The following is a 19,393-nucleotide window of genomic DNA, read 5'->3' as shown; positions in this document are numbered from 1 at the left end:
TATAGAACATATATTTTTTATTATTAATATTATACGAAAATATTTTGCACACTATAATTATTCATATAATAGATTTAAATATATATATATATAACCTTATATAAACAAATATTGTTTTAATATAGAAATGCTTTTATTTTTATTATAATATATATTTTATTTTAAGATAATTCGTAATATAAAATAGTATTATTATTTATGTTTTTTATTTCGCTTTCTAATAAAATAAACGATTTTTCATTATTATATCTGGAATCCTACCAAAAATAAGATATGTGCATAATTATTAGATAGAGACGATAAAAATATATTTAACAAATAAACGTGTCAATATATTTATAATGCAGTAATAAATATGTACCTCATTATTCAGTAGGTATACCTTTAAAAAATGAACAGTGTTTTATGCAATAAATATATTTACTTTACAATAAATAAATATATATATATATATATATTCTTCTTCTTTTACTATTCTAATACATATAATTAATATAATAGCAAATTTAAAAAAATATATAAATATTAATAACTCGTAAAATATTAAAAATAAATATATATATATAGATAATTTTTCCAATTTATATATGATTATAAAGAATTTATCATTATTATTGTTTTTATTATAGAATAGTAATAATTACTATAAGCTAATTTTTTAAAAAGTAGATCTTTAAAAAAACTATTATTATAATGTAATCATACTATTAGTTTTTTATGCATTGTACAAATAATATATGATATTTTGTATTATATAAATTTAATTGATATATTTAAGGTTTTACAGCATAAAAATAATAAATATCATATAACTATATTATTTATAAACAGCAATATAAAATACAGTATAACAGAACATGGTATCTTTAGAGAACATTTTAAATTACATAATTTTAATATTATATTTATAATTTATTCAAAAACTATATTTTATAATTAATTAATATATAATTGTTTTAAATATCCAATTAATTATGCATATATATTTATATATTAATATTTATAAATTAAAATAGCATAATTAAATAACATAAAATAATAGATACAATAGAGAGAATTTTCTAACATATAATAAAATTTAGCAACAAAAATAAAATAAACTAAAAAGAAAAATATAAATATTAAAACACACATAAAAAGATTATTATTTTATTAATTTTAAAATTAATATTATATTTTATGAATTACAAGAAAATTTGTTGTTAGTTCCGCAATTGTAATTATATTAGAATATATGTTACGATATTTATTTGATAAAAATCATGAGGGCTTTTATCATATATATGTGGTTTACCCCCATAACAACTGTTGTTCTACACATTTATATGGATATTCGCAGGAAAATATATTGTTATTTATTAAAAATTTATAATAAATATATATATATAATATTTATTAAAATGTACTTTAATGTTAATTTATAAGAATGCTCATATATGTATATGAGAGAATTACTTTAAGAAAAGCTAAAAAAAAAAAAAAAAAAAAAAAAAAAATCTTAAAAAACAAAATAAATTTTTACTTATTTTATATAATATTTATATTTTTTAAATATTACATGAATATTCTCATAAAATAAATTATACGTATGATGAATATATAATTCTATTATATCATAATATTATAAAAAAAAATATCCGCTTATCCTTTTATTATTTAAATTATACATTATAAAATAAAATAGATCATTTTTTGTAAATTAGATTAATACATTTGAAATATAACATATTATTTTTTTTGGAATTAAAAATGAAGACATATTACCTTAAAATGTTATTGTTTACCTTTTTTATAAATACATTAGTATTAGCACATTATGTATGTAAAAAAAAAAAAAATATATATATTATTATTAGAATAACATACATATATAATAAAACAATTATTATATTATCAAAATATATTCTTTTCTGTTCTTTTTATTTAGGAAAATTATCTAAATAACCATTATAATATAAGCCTCATACCAAATAACACAAAAAGAACAATAATAAAATCAAGACTCTTAGCACAAACACAAAATCATAATCCACATTATCATAATGATCCAGAACTGAAAGAAATAATTGATAAAATGAACGAGGAAGCAATAAAAAAATACCAACAAACTCATGATCCATATGAACAATTACAAGAACTAGTAGAAAAAAAAGGAACAAATCCTTTAGGTGGACATGGTGTAAAACCTATGTCAACGATAGACAAAGAATTATTGGAAACATATGAAGAAATGTTTTGTGACAAAAGTCATATCAAGTCGGGTATGTACCCAAATGATGATGAAGGATCAGATACGTCATCAAGATGCGAATGTTCTGATACTAATAATACAGATTTAGCAAAAACAAAAGGAAAGGATAAGTATTTAAAACACTTAAAAGTGAGATGTTCCCGTGGTATATATTCTTGCTCAGTCCTTAGTGCATTTTTAACAACGTTAGGTTTGATATTTGCAAAGAAGGCTGCCCTTGCGCACTTTACTGTCCATGGAACACAGTATAGTACATGCACTTCGTATGTTACAATATTTAATATGCTTAATGGTGAATCTATGATTTCAGCTATTAAAGTAGGTACTGGAGTCTGTGCTACTGGTCTTTCCGATCTAGCCACACCTGCTGCAACTTCTGCTAGTGCAATGTTTGGTCCTTTTGGTATTGCAGCTTTAGTTCTTCTTATATTAGCTGTTGTACTCATAATATTATACATATGGTTGTATAGAAGAAGAAAAAAATCATGGAAACATGAATGCAAGAAACATTTATGTAGGTAAGATATTTTTAATAATATAAAGGATTTTACTTGTTAATAATATATATATTGCATTTCATAATCATACTTTTTTAAGCATGATATAATATTATTTGAATAATATTTTCTTAATGAAAAAAATATGTATAGACATTAATAATTACTTTAAAAAATAAAATTGTACCAGATAATTATTATATATAATATATATTTATTACTCGTTTAATTTAAACAATTACATAATACTTATGTTAAAAGTTTAATTACAATAATTTTTAATTCTTTTTATTCTTTTCAATTTTATATTATACCATTTATTTTAAACTCCTTTTTCAATTTTTATATTAAATAAATATAACACAATTAAATTTACAATACATTGTACATATTAATAATATTCCTATTAATTACAACCTGTTTATATGGAAAGAAATTCTTAAAATATATTCAATTATATCTAAATCAAATAAAATTTTATCATTTTTAAATAATAAAATTTTAAAATATTATATCTTATATTTCATTTTATTTTTTATTATATTAACATAAATTAAATTAAAATGTAGACAATAATTTCATAATCCAGGTCAAAAAAAAATTCATCATTATATCTAAAAATATATTATCTACGAAAATATATGGTAACATATTTTTAAACACGAATGATAAATTAAATTACTGTGTTTTTTGATTTCACAAAAAAAGTAATGTGAATACAATATATTAATGTTAAATATATAGGTATCATTAAAAAATATATTATATATTTTGTATTTAATTATAATATACTTTTTATTTAAAATCTTTATCTTAAAATACATAATTATATTTATTAAACATTTAATATGAATAAAATTTATAAAAATTACCGCACATAAATGTAATTCATATAATATATTTATAAATTTTTCTTTTATATAAAAAGTTAAAATGTGTCAATAGAAATTAAAAAAAAAAAAAATTAAAATAAATTTTTTATTATTTTAAAGAATTAATAAATTTCATACGAAAATATAATCTAAGAATATAAACCATTGTACGGTTTTTACCTTCAAATACCACAAAATAGAAATAATATGTATATATCACAATATTCACCACATATATATGTAAAATACAACAACTACATATTATATATATATATATATATATATATATATATATAATAATTATTATTATTTGAAATACTTAGAATATTATATTCCCATATTTGATTCATATTTATTTTTTATCATAATAAAATGATTCTTATACTTTATATATTTTTTATTAAGTTTGTTCATTACACAAAATATTATATATATACTATATTATTAAAAAAAAATTAATCGTAAATATATTTTAATTATATTAAATTTGATATAAATATATATTAACACACTTATATTTATATGATTAATATAGTAATTTTTTCTTAAAACTAAAAAAAATATATATTAAATAAATTTTATTTAAACATTGACATGAAGAATGAAATAACATATTTCTATATAATTCTGTATATTCTCCTAAAAAATTGGAATTTTACACATAAATATATATATATATATATATATATATATATAATAAATTATTATTTTTATAGAATTCAATATATTTAAAAAATATTTCCTGTTCATTTTTTTATATGTAATATAATTAAAAATATATATATTTCTTTTAATTTTTGTAATAATTAATAATCACCATCAGAATGTTAATTCATTTTCTTAAGGAGAATCTTTTTGTATTTTTCATATAATTCCTTTTTTAATATCTTAAATTGTTCTAAGAATGAATAAATATATTCTAATATATCATCAAGTGTGTGTTTGCCATTAATTAATTCAAAAAAACCATTACTGTATTTTACCAATTCGTATGCTACATCTGTATAAAATTCAAAACAATTTTTTTCCCATATACTCCTATATACAAGTTCTTTCTTAGTGCAACAACACGTATTATAAAAATCATTATCTAAATATTTTTGTATTAATGCCTTTAACTCATTCACTACATTATCAAAACCTTTTCCAGCACGAAGTGCGTGATGCCATATATTTATAAGATCTTCTTTTGGAGGACATTCTTCCAATGAATTTAAAATGTCATATAATTCCTTTTCTGTTAAATTCTTTGACATATCATTGTAAGGTTTATTTTCTAAGGTTATTTGTTTATTATTATTTGAATTTTTCGAACTCTCATTTGTTTGATCCAAACGGTTCATTATATTTTGCCTTTTTTCATTATTTCCATTTTCAATTTCACATAAATTTCTTGATATTATTTCAATATTTTTTGTGGATGGAACTATATTTCCCTCATGTATATTCTGTAATAAATATATATAAAAAAAAAAAAAAAATATATGAATATATTTACAAAAAAATAATAAAAATGTTTAGGAATATATTTTTAACTCACCAATAAAGATATATAAAATAAGGAAATTACACATAAACTTAATGACATAAAAATAAAAGACCTACAAGTTATTCCACATTTCATTCTTTTCACATTTATATCAGTAGAATATAAATTATATTTATATGTTTTTAAATTTTTATTATAAAATATTTCCATAATTTGTAGTAATATTAAATTACAAAAAAAAAAAAAAAAAATTATTATTTTTATTCGCTTTATTATATATATAATATAATGAAATCAAATTTTCTATTAAAACAAATTGTACTTATTGATAAAGAATAAATATTAAAATTATATTATAAATTTTATATTATTATTGTGTGCGTATTAAATATTATTTTATATATATATATATAGCATTTTTCTTTAAGAAAAAAAAAAAAAAAATTATATTAATAATAAAAATAATAATTTTAAATAAATATAACATTTATAATTTGATTGCTTTGCAAAAAAAAAAAAAATAATAAATATATATTATAATATTAAATATAAGAATTTATAATGTTATAATATAAAATTATATCATATAAATCTATATATATAACAAACATTTAGTAAATATGATAATTATAGTTCCTTCATCAAAATATATTATATTTACTAGAATTTATATTAATGTATTCATTATATTACTATTTGGTAGAAATTATATAATCAAATATTTAAAACTTTTTTAAAAAAATGAATGAGCATTATTAGATAAAATATAAAAAAAAAAAAAAATCATATATGCTATTTTGTTTCTCATAATCTAAATCAAACTTTCTATTCAAAGAAATATATATATTTATGATAAGATATTTAAATAAAATTAAAATAGTAATACACACTTCATAGGAAATGATACTAATATAAATTATCTTTCATTGATTAGATGTGGAACGTATGTATTATTTTAAATTATTATAATAAAATAGAAAAATATATATATATATATATATATATATATATATACCCAAAATAACTGAGTTGAGCTTTTATAGTAGTGTATCATAACTTACATCTCATTAAATAAAAATATATAATGTCAAAATATAACAAATAATATTATTCATAAAGTGTAATATATAACTTTAATAACACATAAGAAGGAATAATTAAATCATAAATATACATATAATAAGTGTCATTCTTCTATTTCATAAAATATTTATGCTTATCTATTTATTTAAAATTATAATATTTTGCTTTAATTCATTCAATAAAGAGAATATTAGAAATATAATTTTATTAATTAGTTTTAATTGTTTTATTATATAATAATAATTATATTATATATATATATATTAAACAAGAACGTGTATTTATATTGTACACATTCATACATCAAATCATAAAGTTTATAACGGTAAAAAAAAAAAATTACTACTAAAAAGAAAGAAAAAAAAAACTTATATAACAAAACATTATTTATATATTAATACAAAGATTAAATAGTATGGTGTAATTCTAAAATAATCGTGCAACTATATTATAATTAAAATTTAAAAATATATACAATAAATAAATATTATACATATATACATATTTTATATATAGCATTCTTAATAATTATATATAATGTGTATTATAAACATGTACATAAAAATACGATATTATAATTAATTTTTTATATATTATATGACTAAAATTGTTTACATTTTATACATATATTACACAATATATATAGAAATAACAAATATATTTTTATTATTATATTCAACAGAAAAAAATTTATGGTTCTTAATTATTTAAATAAAATAATACTTTTCTTAACTTTTTATAGTGAAAATTATAATCACATCTATTATTATAAAAAATTATATTAATTTTTTTATGATATTATAATATATATATTAAAATATTAATATATGAAATTACTTATTATTAATAATAAAATATTACTATATACAGACAGATATTTACATTCCTTTACAAAACCTAAAAGAAATCATAATATAAACCAAAAAAAAAAAAAAAAAACATACATAGTGATCAAATATGTTAATTAGATAAAAATTAAGATAATCTCAAAGAAAATAAAAAAAAAAATAATAATAATAAAAAAATAAATAATAAAAAATTTTATATTTTATGAAGATAATACTAAGTAATATATATATATATATATATATATATATATTACATATTAATAAAAATAATAAGAATATATTAAAACAAATTATGGTTGTAAATTGTATTTATTTATGTTAACATATAAAATAATTCAATTATTAAAAATATTAATAAAAATAACATATAATATTTTCTTAAAAAAAAAGTGTTTTATTTATTTAATTAATTAGGCTGCAATTTTTTATTTATAATATTTTTATCATTCTCTGGTCACAAACAAACAACATGTAATGTATCTACTATAACTCTAATAATTATTAACAATATAAAAAATCCATAATTACCGCTAGAAACTATCAACAAATATTTAATAAAAAGAGTAATACATTTCATATTCCCTATAAGGAAAAATAAAGAATTAACAATAACAAAAATATTACCTTGTATTAAAAATATACACAAAAATTCTAAAAAAAAAAAACCCAAAAGATTTCCACAAAATTGTTCCTTTAAATATAATTTCGTATAATTTATTTTTTATTTTATTCTTTGTTTCAATCAAATTAAATGAATCCATCATTTCATAGTATTTATTATAATCACCAATTAATACATAATACCCTTTTATTTTACTCCTCACAACTTTATCGTGCCACTTTTTAACTCTTATTTTTTTGTTTTTTTTTCTTTTTTTAGAGTCCAACATTCTTTAATGTGTCACACATAGGTAATAATATAGAATTACATGAAATTTGTTATAACATTATAATAATTATTATTATTTTAAATTATATTATATATAAATATTAATAAAAAAAAAAAAAAAAAAAAAATCTAAGTGATAAAAAGTATGTTTTTATAATATAATTACATAACATACATAATTAATAAGAATATATATTATAAATAATTAACATATAAATATTAGAATACACTAAAAAGAAATTAAAATAATAATAATAATATGTGCTTTATTATTTTCACAAAATTCATATTTTTTACCATAATATAATGCGCATCGAATCTACTTAATAATGTAATATATAATAATATATTACAAGTTATATATAAATATATATGTGCGTATTCATTTATATATGAATATACACATTATCATAACATAATGGAAGGATATAATTCAGAGGGTTAACAAAAAAATACAAATAATAAATCACACCCAAATATCTTAAAGAATATATTGTTTAAACTTATAAAGCAAAACGATAGTAAAAAAAATATAATGTGGATCCTAATATTTTATATTTAGGTAATTTATTAGATTATATTGGTATAAGTCAAGAAAAAAAAGATGAAATCTAAACACTCACATTAAAATATATAGATAGGTTACGATAAAGACGAAAAAAATAAATCAATTAATAAAAATAAAAAATACAATAAAAATGAAGAATATAGAGAACATATTGCTAATTATTTAATGTATCTTCGTATGTAAGATGATATAAAATATTTAGAAAGAAAAAATATATGGAATAATATTTCGATTGTTGAAATAACCTTCTTATTATTAATTCTACTTTTAGCAGTTTTGTCTGTGGCTAATTTTTCAGGAGCTTCTACCTTCCTTTTTATATATATTCTTTTAAATATTATGATCTATATATTTTTGCTCGTTTTTTTCCTGAAATGAAAATATGTTTTAAAGAATTAAAGAAAACTTGTAAAAATTATTTCAACAAAAAAAGCAAATAATATAATAAATATTTTGTGATTTATTTAATCTAATGTTAAGATATATAATATAATTTTTCTCTTTATATATAATATAATATAATATCACATATTTTATATTTGTTTTATTACATAACAACTGATAAAAATAATTTAATAAATATATGTTACATTAAGTTTTTATCTAATATAGTGAAACTATATATAAATAAATATATACATATATATATATATATATATTTCCATAAAACAACATACTTCACATTCATAAAAAATGTAGTTTACTTTTCTAATCCTTGGAGCTCTTTCATCCATTCTGTAAATATTTTCTTATGTGTATTAAATAAATCATTTTTTAATGTATCATAATACTTTATAAATTCATATATAAAGTTTTTCATTTCATCAATTGATGCTCCACTTTTAACAAAACTATAAAAATCAAGAGTATTTTTCACATCTGTAGATGATAGTGCCTCTCCAATATCATGCATTGATTTATACCATGTTTCACGTACATTTTTCATAGATACAGGTTTCCTACCTCCAAAATAATGATAACGTTCATATTCATATTCATGTAAATATTCTTCTACATAATATGATAATTCTGTCAACATACCATCAAATCCATCTTTAGCTATACCCAAAACCTGATTCCAAATGTTATAAAGATCTTCTTTAGTTGTACTTTTTTCTAAATCATCTAATACAGAATGTAATTCTTCTAGTGTCAATTGTTTTGATAAATCATTATAATTTATATTATCACATTTTCTTTTAGTTGTAACATCATTATATTTTACTTCATCTTCACTATTAGAACCTTCTAAATCACAAGAAATATTATTATTATTATTATTTTCTTCTAAACCATTTTCTAATTCAACGTCTTCACTAGTATTACTTAATCCTGAATGTTCTACACTTTCTGTCTCAGATAAATTTCTTCTATATATATTAAATACTCCTGCATCATTTGTTTCACTTTTGTCACATATTATTATATTCTGAACATAAAAATAATTAATATAAAAATATCAATAAAAAGGATATCTACATATATATATATATATATATATATATATTATAAAAATATTCACATTTATTAACTTACATTTAATACTACGACCAACAATATTCCAGTAATTGATAACAAATTTAAAAATTTTCTCCTAATTAAACGAACATTCGTTGTATTTTGAATGTGATTTTCTTCAGAATAATATTCAACACAATGGAATTTCATGTTATATGTATTATTATTATTATTATTATTATTGTTGTTTTTTTTTTTTTTTTATATTTTAAAAAATAATATTATGTACTTTTAAAATATATTAAAATTATATGATAAGTAAATTATTTTATACGAATACTTCTTGCACTATTCGTTTAATGTATTAATTATTTTTCACAAAAATATATAGATATATAAATAATAAATTTTAAATATATATACATATATATATTTATTATTCCAATATTTTATCTTGATTTAAATATATTATTATGAATATATTTATATAATTAAAAAAATTATAAATATAATTATAAATATTTTGTTTTGCAAATATTATAATATTCTTAATAATATTAACATAAAAAAATAAGAATTATTTTGAATTTCATGAGATTTTTATATAATAATGTAATTCAATTAAAAAAAAATTATTTCTTATATTTTATTTAAGATATAAAATAAAATAATTATAATAATAACAATATCAATTATAATACATATACATACATAATGTGTATTATAATTAAAATGAAACAAATTATATTATAAAAATATATATTTATATTTATTAACTAATTTTACAACATTATGTATAATATATTAAATCAAAATAAATTAATACATAATTTTAATACTGTTATTATAGATAAATAGATCATTTCCACCAAACTACATAAAATATATAATCTATATAAATAAAATTAAATGTATTAAAAAAATAAAAATTTTCAAAATATCTATTTAGATAATATATACAAATATATAATATATAAATTATTTGAATATTTAATAATTATATGACATAATTAAATAATAACTCAAGAACTACATTTTAGAAATTATAACTATATTATATTCTCTTTTATTTTCCATTTTTTTTAATTTTTTAATACTCCATTGTATAGTACATATATTTTTATTTATTTAAATGTATATAATATATATATATAATATATATATATATCTAAAATGTGAAATAATTTTATCAAGAAATTTTAATTTTTTTTTTAACCAAAATAATATAAAAGTATTAATTATTTATTTCTTTATTGTTTTTTAATTATAATACATTAATGTTTTATATTAATTTTTAAATTTTAGGTATTTTATTCAAAAATATAAACATCAAAATTTAGTAACATACAATATTATATATATATAAATATATATATATATATATTACACTTATTATATATTACAATAAAACCTATTATTAATAAAATTTTAATAAAATTTTAAACAAATTATTTTACAATTATATATATAATTCATACTAAATTTATAAAATAATATTATTCTTTGACATAACAAAAAAAAAAAAAAAAATAATAATAAATAATAAAATAAAAATTAAAAAAAATTAAGAAAAAAAAATATAAAATAAATAATAAAATAAAAATTAAAAAAAATTAAGAAAAAAAAATAAATAATAAAAAAAAAAAAAAAAAAAAAAAATTATAATAATAAATCATAGAGAACATAAATAATTTCTTATAAATATATTTATATATATAGAAAATTGGATTTATAAAAATCTGAATGTGGTTAATAAAATATGTGTAATTTTTAAAAACAAAAATTCCCTTTTTAGTTTACATATATATGTATATATATACTATAACACCTATAAATATAATAGCAAATATATTACAAATCCTATCTTATAATATTAAATTAATTTTTTTTTTCAGTCATATTTTTAACATTCAACTTAATTCATAATGTACCAAATACGATAAAAAAAAAAAAGATATATATGTCTATCATATAAAAATACCTTTTGTTATCATATATTTTAATATTTATATTCTTCGTTTCATATTTATTTATAATAAAAAATATATAATTAAAATAATATTATTTATTTTTTTTTATTTTTTTTTATCTTCCCTACTTTTATAATGACTATGATGGATTATATAAACATATGTAATGTAAAACCATGATGTTACTGCCAACAAATTTTAGATCATTAAAAGAATTATCACATGAAACTAGAACAAATCATAAACATAAAATTAATGAATTAAGAGAATCCAAAAAAAAAAAAAAAAAAAAAAATACAAGAACAAATATAGAACCGATGATAAAAACAAAACAAAAATCACCAAATGTAACAAAATAAGGAAAATACTAGAAAACAAAATTGTAAGAAATATAAAAATGAAACATATGATAAAGAAAAAAAAAAGAAAAACCAAATAGATCTTCACTTTTACTCAAAGATTCAGAAATGCAAAGAAAGCTTTATAATACTATTGATGTAAAATAAAAAATGAATTTTCAAAAATTTTTAGATTAATTAAATGATGAATATAATTCTAAGAGAAAACAAATTTGTGAAAAATTGTTTTTTTTATATTTACCAATAATGTCCATTCCTTGTTTTATAACACGTGCTATTCGTACATATGTTAAAAATACAAATATCAAACCAATATCTTTATATATAAAAAATATTATATATAATATTATAAAGGACATAAATACATTTCCATTTTTATTAAATAAAATGTATATATAATTCATTTTAACACAATGCGTGTTGTATTTTACCAACACCTACTAAAATTAATGTATTAATAAAAAAAATAAAATAAATAAAATTCACCTTTTATACATTCTAACTATATCATAAAATACATTGGAAAAGGAAACTAATATTTTACATCTATATTACAAGGTTTTTATTTATATATGTTCTTTATATATATATATATATATATATATATATATATGTTATAATTCATATATAATTATTTGACAGTGTCAATCAAGAATTTCAAAATTCAAAATTGATAATTCATTTTTCATAGTACCAGTGTATGTACTAATTTATGGAATAGGATTCTTAGATTATTTATTGTACTTATGCTTAAAAAATTCTTTTTCCTAAAATAAAAAAAATATAAGAGATGACACCAACATTATGTTATTATAATAATATTTTTAACTGTTCTATTTTTGTTGTTCTTTTTTAGCTATTATTTTTTTTATTTTTTCCTAGTTATTATAAGTTTTGTTTTTTTGTACTCATTCATACTATCATCATCATCATCATATGAAATACTTTCATTTATACAAATATTAGGAATTTTTTCTTTTATAATTTATAATTTCATATAAAATAAAAATAAATTATTCCTTGTATTTATTATATTATGTAGTGTAATCTTACGTATTTAATATATATATATATATAATATAATTTATTAGAATATATTTTTTTAATATTTTTATAATTCATTATTTTATTACAAGTAATGATACAATGTATTATAAATTGTAAAATACTATAACTACTATTTTAAAAAAGAAATATATAAATAATATTTATTGTGAATATAATGTATTTGTGTAAGATATAACACTACAGAAAAATGTACTATATATATTATTTTACTATATGTATAATTTCTCACATCCTTAACTTTTTTTTTTTTTTTTTTTTTTTTTTTTGTCATAATTATATAAAACTTAATACTTTGTTAATACATAAATAAATATTTTAAATGATTTAAAATATTTTTATAAAAATAACAATATTAAACTTAGTAATAACCTAGATAAATTAGAAAGAAACGTATAACATACAACGCTATTTAGAACAAAAAAAAAAAAAAAAAAAAAACATAATTACATTATTAAGATATATTACTTTCAATTAATATTAAAATTTATATACTATTTTTGTTTTATGTTTAAAAAAACATATTATTATGTATAATGTTTCATACTAATTCTTATTTAACTTCAATATCAATTTCACATATATTTTCTAAGCCGTTGGAAAATTATATGTGTTGTACACTTGCAACAACTATTTCTATACACATTTTGATATTATTTACAACAATAAATATGATGTTAGTTGTTACAATATAGTGTTAAATTTTATGAAAATGTATAAAAAAAAAAAAAAAAATTACAATTATAATTTATGGTATGACATAAAATTAAATGTTATTAAAAATTAAAAATCATAATTATAAAAAATATGTAAATGTTTTATAATATTATTTTTTAAAAACTTTAATTATTATTTTTTTTTTTTTTTTTTTTTTTTTTTTTTTTTGTGTGTGTTCTAAATAAAAAGGCAAATAGGGTTCCAGTAAAAATATATATATTTCCATAATGGAAAGTTAATTGTTTATTATATTATATAAATTGTAATAATATTTTAGGTCAAAAATTTTTTAATTTTATGTACGAGATAAAATAAGATATTATATATCAAATATTTAGTCATAATTTTTATAAAAAATATAATATCAGTTTCACAATAAAAAAAATGACGTTCTCCTATTTTAATATATTATTGTTTGCACTTGCATTAAATATATAGGTAAAATTATTTCATGTATGAATCAAATTATGATGATTAAAATAATATATGTATATTAACATGAATTATATATATATATATATATATGTCTGTGTGTGGCATTTACATAAAAATATATTATATTTAATTATAATAAATGTACATTATCATAAATTATAATTATTTATAATATATAATACTATATATATCCATATTTTTACTGGAAAATTCCCCAAAAAATCCTTAGAACACACCACTTGATGCAACATACACAAAAACAAAAAAATCACATATATTATTATGCAAATGCGACCTATATATGTCTAATTATGATAATGACTCAGAAATGAAAGAAGTAATGCAAAATTTCAATAAAGAGACAGAACAAAGATTTTAAGAGTATGACAAACATATGATCAAAAACAGACAAAAATGTAAAGACCAATGTGATAAAGAAATTCAACAAATTATTTTTAAAATGCAAAATCGAAAAGAATTGACAGAAATTTTGGCAATATTACAAAAGCGAATATATAATTACTGAGGATATACCCACATGTGTTTTCAAAAAATCAGTAGCAGTTAAAGTTGAAAAAATATGTTTGAAATGTGGAGGGATATTAGTTAAGAAGGTACCCCAATTGATTTTGATAGGTGGAACTACTTTATATGCTATAAGTGTTTAGAAAGATACAGCAATTTTTGTTACTATTCAATTCGATACTAAGCATGGTATTAAAGAAGGTATTAAGGTGTAGGTATTCAATAAGACATCGAAAGTTTATATAAAAACTTTGGTTTAAACGCTTTGAATGGTGTTCCATTGAAATCAATTATTAATGCAGACAATTTCAATAATCCCAATATTCTTGTTCACCTTGTTCATAATGGATATATTAGAATGTCGCATGCTAATATCATTGACCAGCATGGTATATGTACCTTTTATCGAAGTATATTTTTTTTATAATGAAGTTAAGATAACACAAGCTATAGCAGCTAATGAAAGGCATGCTGCGACAAAGGAGACAACTGAAACTACTAACACGCTTATGTTAGAAAAAACTAATAAAATAGCAGGTATAACTACTAATTATAGTATTGTTATTATTGCTTCCATTGTTGCAATATTTTTTTTTTTTTTTTTTTAGTAATGGTAGTTATTTATTTAATTTTACGTTATACAAGAAAACAAAAAATAAAGAAAAAAATTATAATACATTAAATTATTAAAGGAATACTTATGTTTTGTAATGGTGAGGTTCATATGTAGTTTAATGAATTCATTATTTCGCCTATATTACATGACAAATTTTATAATGAATAATTTATTTTTATGATTATTATATTTTATATATATATATATACATATATTTGTTTTATCTATTTGATTATTTATTTCCTTTGTTTTTTCTAAAAAAAATTTTATTATTATTTTTTTTTTTTTTCTAAAAAGAAAAATAATTTTTAATTTTTTTTTTAAATACATCTCTTATATATATATATTCATAAAATATGCTTTTTAATAACATTATATAATATATATTTATTAAATTTATAGTGTTAAATGTTATGCATTTGAATATATAATAGAATAAATTTATTATAATCGTATACTTACATTGATTTATAATGCAAATTGTAATTGTATTTATATAATATCATACATATATATAATTTAAATTGGTTCGTATTTATCCTTTATAATTCTTATCTTGTAATATTTATAATATATTTATTAATTCGTTTCATTTTAATATCATGTATAACTTAATATATTATATGTATTAACTCTTCTGTTATTTTAAAATTTACAAAAAACGAAAAATGTCATATTTATTTATTAGAACATTGATATCAACACAAATATAATATACATATGGATATATAATTACAATTAGTTACTAATGAGTAACCCAAAAAAAAAAAGAAAAGAACGAAAAAAAATTAAAAAAAAGAAAAAAAAAGAAAATAGATGTTCTGTTATATACGTAAGTATATATAATATAATATAATAATTTGTTCATATAAGGATTCAATAGATATTTTTATAAACGAATAAAAGGCTAAATATATATATTTATATATCAATCACAATTCTATTATAGTAGCAACGTTTATATGAGATTCCTTTTATCCTGTTCTTATACATATAATTATTATCATTATTGGAAATATAAAAATTTTTTAAATATTATTGACATAAATTAATACCAAAAATAATATAAAATTTATTTTTCTTTCTATATATATATATATATTAATTCATTATTATATTATATTATATTATATTATATTTTAAATTATATAATAGTAAGAATTACCATTGTTTTAAATATTAAAAAAAGTTATATTTATCAAAAAAAAGTTATAATATAATAACACTAATAAAATATTTTAATTTGTATAAATTTCCTGAGTACTTTTCCATTATATAAATATATATATTTATATATATAAATGATTTACAACATAAAAATTAAGCATGCAATATACTTGTGTTGTATAAAACTACACAACTAGATATAAAATATTCTATGTAAATATATACTATCATAATCATATCGTTTCAATTATATATTATTTAAGATATTAATAAAAAAATAATTTTTTTATATAAATTTTCTATAGTTTCATATATGTTCCCTTAAAATATTCTATTATTTAAATATAAATATATGTATACTTATATATTATTAAAATAAATAACATAATAGATATATTAGAGGGTATATTTTAACCTAGAATAAGGCTTAGTAACACAAAGAAAATTAACTAGAAAGAAAAACAAATAAAACAAAATAAAATAAAATACATATAAAGAAAATAATATTCCATAATTTTTAAGGTCAATATTATATATTATAATTTAGAAAAAAACTTTTTATTAAATACAAAATTACAATTATATTCAAATATATCCTAGGTTATATATTTGATGAAACTATTGTTATAACGTTATACAACTATAACAACTATTAATCTACACATGTATATAGATTTTTTCTTAAGAATATCTTGTTGGTTCTTACTATATTATTATATATATATATATATATATATATAAATCAATTTTATTAAAATATATTTGAAATGTAATTTATCATTTTTCTAATATATATGTAATAGAATTAATTTAAAAATATTTTTTTTTTTTTTTTTTTTTAAAAATAAAATAAATAATTATAAAATATTAAAATAAATTTTTTACTTTATTATAAATTTTTTTTTATATTTTCTATCATATTTCTTATAAAACTTATTGCACATTTTGTATGAATACTTAATTGTAAAATAGTATATAACTAAAAAAAATTAAAACTTATATTCAACGCTCCTAATATAAACAATATAAAATTAAATTAAATTAAATAAAATTAGATACAATTATTCCACATAAACTAGATTTACTATAATTTGAAATATAAAATACTTTCTTTTTTTATTAAAAATTAATATATACCACTCTAAAATGTTATTATTTGCCTTTCTATTTAATAAATTTTTACTATCACAAAATGTATACAAATAACTATATTCCTATTATCACAAAATATATATATATATATATATATATAATAAAATACATTCATCAATATTTACTCAATAATATATTCATTCCTTTTTTTCATTTTAGATAAATTGTCAAAATACCCTTCCTAATAAAACCCTCATAAACAATTACACCCAAAGAAAAACATTAAAATCAAGATGCTTAGCAGAATTAGAAAATTCCTACAATACACATTGTCATAATGATCCTGAATTAAAAAAAATTATTGACCAATTGAACCAGGGAGAGTTAAACACATACCAACAATCTAATGATACATGTAATCAATTACATGAACTATTAGAAAAAAATGAAACAAAAACTAAAAGTAGAAATAGTGAACAAGTATTGTCTAAGATAGAGAAAAAATTCTTGAAAACTTATGAAAAATTTCTTACTGATAAAAATCGTATTATGATAATATCTGATATATACACCAATGAATATTACAAATCAAATGATAAAAATAATAAATCTTGTGAATGTGCAAATAATAAAAAATCATCCAATAAATTATCTTTATCAAATAAGGTAAATGATAATTATTTAGATAATTTAAAAACACGTTGTGTTGGAAGTGTGGGTGCCTGTGCCCTTTCCTCTGCAGCTACAGAATTCGCTGGTAATGTTGCTGCTGCTTCTGCTGTTAAATCGTTTATTCAAGGTGCAATTTCTAAAACTTTCATTTCTAAAGTGTACGAAGCTCTGGCTGGTATAAATTTATTATCTGAATCTAACATAGTGAGCGCAACCTCTTCTATAAGTGCTTTTTCAGCCCCAGAGAGTTTCTTTGCTGCAAGTTTTGCTAATTCAGCTTTTTTCTCTTATGGTATATCAGCTGTGTTCTTAATTCTAATATCTGTTATATTTGTATTATTATATATATGGATGCGTAAAAGAAGAAAAAGATCATGGAAACATGAATACAAAAAACATTTATGCACATAATTTATTTCTTAAAATATGAAGAATTATCCTTCCAATGATATATGAAATCATTTTAAATAATACTTTTTTTATACATAATATAATATTATTTGAATAATATATTCTCCAAAAAAAGCATTTAGATTTATTATATATTTAAAAGGGGGGGAAAAAATAAGAAAAAATAATTTTACATAATATATTTTTATTACTTGTATAATTTAAGCCAAAAATATATAATTTTTATGCCATAATTTTATGCACTATAATTTATAATTCATTTTATTCCTTTGAAATTTTGCATTCTAATATTTATTTTGAAACCATTTTTTCAAATTATATTTTAAATAGTTATTATACCATTAAATTAGCAATCTTGTTCACCTACTAATCCTATTCATAGTAATTAAAACTTATTTATATGTCATAA

General features: G+C 16.9%; 4 protein-coding genes and 2 pseudogenes across 5 annotated transcripts, besides 2 other annotated features; 3 read left to right on the top strand and 3 right to left on the bottom strand.

The window, feature by feature from the left end:
- Positions 1-1,749: 1,749 nt before the first annotated feature.
- Positions 1,750-2,773, top strand: PF3D7_0832400 (stevor; the record flags this gene model as incomplete). Its single annotated transcript, XM_024473180.1, has 2 exons — positions 1,750-1,818; positions 1,928-2,773. 2 exons carry the CDS (start codon positions 1,750-1,752, stop codon positions 2,771-2,773), a joined length of 915 nt encoding a protein of 304 aa, XP_024329069.1.
- A 1,674-nt stretch (positions 2,774-4,447) lies between these two features.
- PF3D7_0832300 (Plasmodium exported protein (PHISTa-like), unknown function) lies at positions 4,448-5,319 on the bottom strand (the record flags this gene model as incomplete). The annotated part of the gene is made up of 2 exons (XM_002808693.1): positions 4,448-5,068; positions 5,161-5,319. The coding sequence occupies 2 exons, from the start codon at positions 5,317-5,319 to the stop codon at positions 4,448-4,450; spliced, it is 780 nt and encodes a 259-aa protein (XP_002808739.1).
- A 2,127-nt stretch (positions 5,320-7,446) lies between these two features.
- Positions 7,447-7,930, bottom strand: PF3D7_0832250 (annotated as a pseudogene).
- Positions 7,447-7,930: a sequence feature (Plasmodium exported protein, unknown function, pseudogene).
- Positions 7,931-8,841: 911 nt separating this feature from the next.
- On the bottom strand, positions 8,842-10,165 carry PF3D7_0832200.1 (Plasmodium exported protein (PHISTa-like), unknown function; the record flags this gene model as incomplete). 2 transcript variants are annotated; one of them, XM_002808694.1, is made up of 3 exons in its annotated part: positions 8,842-8,866; positions 9,202-9,926; positions 10,034-10,165. In XM_002808694.1, the coding sequence occupies 3 exons, from the start codon at positions 10,163-10,165 to the stop codon at positions 8,842-8,844; spliced, it is 882 nt and encodes a 293-aa protein (XP_002808740.1). The 2 variants fall into 2 exon arrangements, with proteins under 2 accessions (XP_002808740.1, XP_002808741.1); XM_002808695.1 differs by lacking the exon at positions 8,842-8,866 and having other exon boundaries at positions 9,198-9,926.
- A 4,285-nt stretch (positions 10,166-14,450) lies between these two features.
- Positions 14,451-15,708, top strand: PF3D7_0832100 (annotated as a pseudogene).
- Positions 14,451-15,708: a sequence feature (rifin, pseudogene).
- Positions 15,709-17,955: 2,247 nt separating this feature from the next.
- Positions 17,956-18,984, top strand: PF3D7_0832000 (stevor; the record flags this gene model as incomplete). Its single annotated transcript, XM_002808696.1, has 2 exons — positions 17,956-18,003; positions 18,121-18,984. 2 exons carry the CDS (start codon positions 17,956-17,958, stop codon positions 18,982-18,984), a joined length of 912 nt encoding a protein of 303 aa, XP_002808742.1.
- Between the last annotated feature and the right edge of the window lie 409 nt (positions 18,985-19,393).

Source organism: Plasmodium falciparum, assembly GCF_000002765.6.
Source record: "Plasmodium falciparum 3D7 genome assembly, chromosome: 8".
Classification (NCBI taxonomy): domain Eukaryota; phylum Apicomplexa; class Aconoidasida; order Haemosporida; family Plasmodiidae; genus Plasmodium; species Plasmodium falciparum.
The sequence above is the reverse complement of the archived record's forward strand: the minus strand, read 5'-3'. Positions and strand labels throughout refer to the sequence as shown.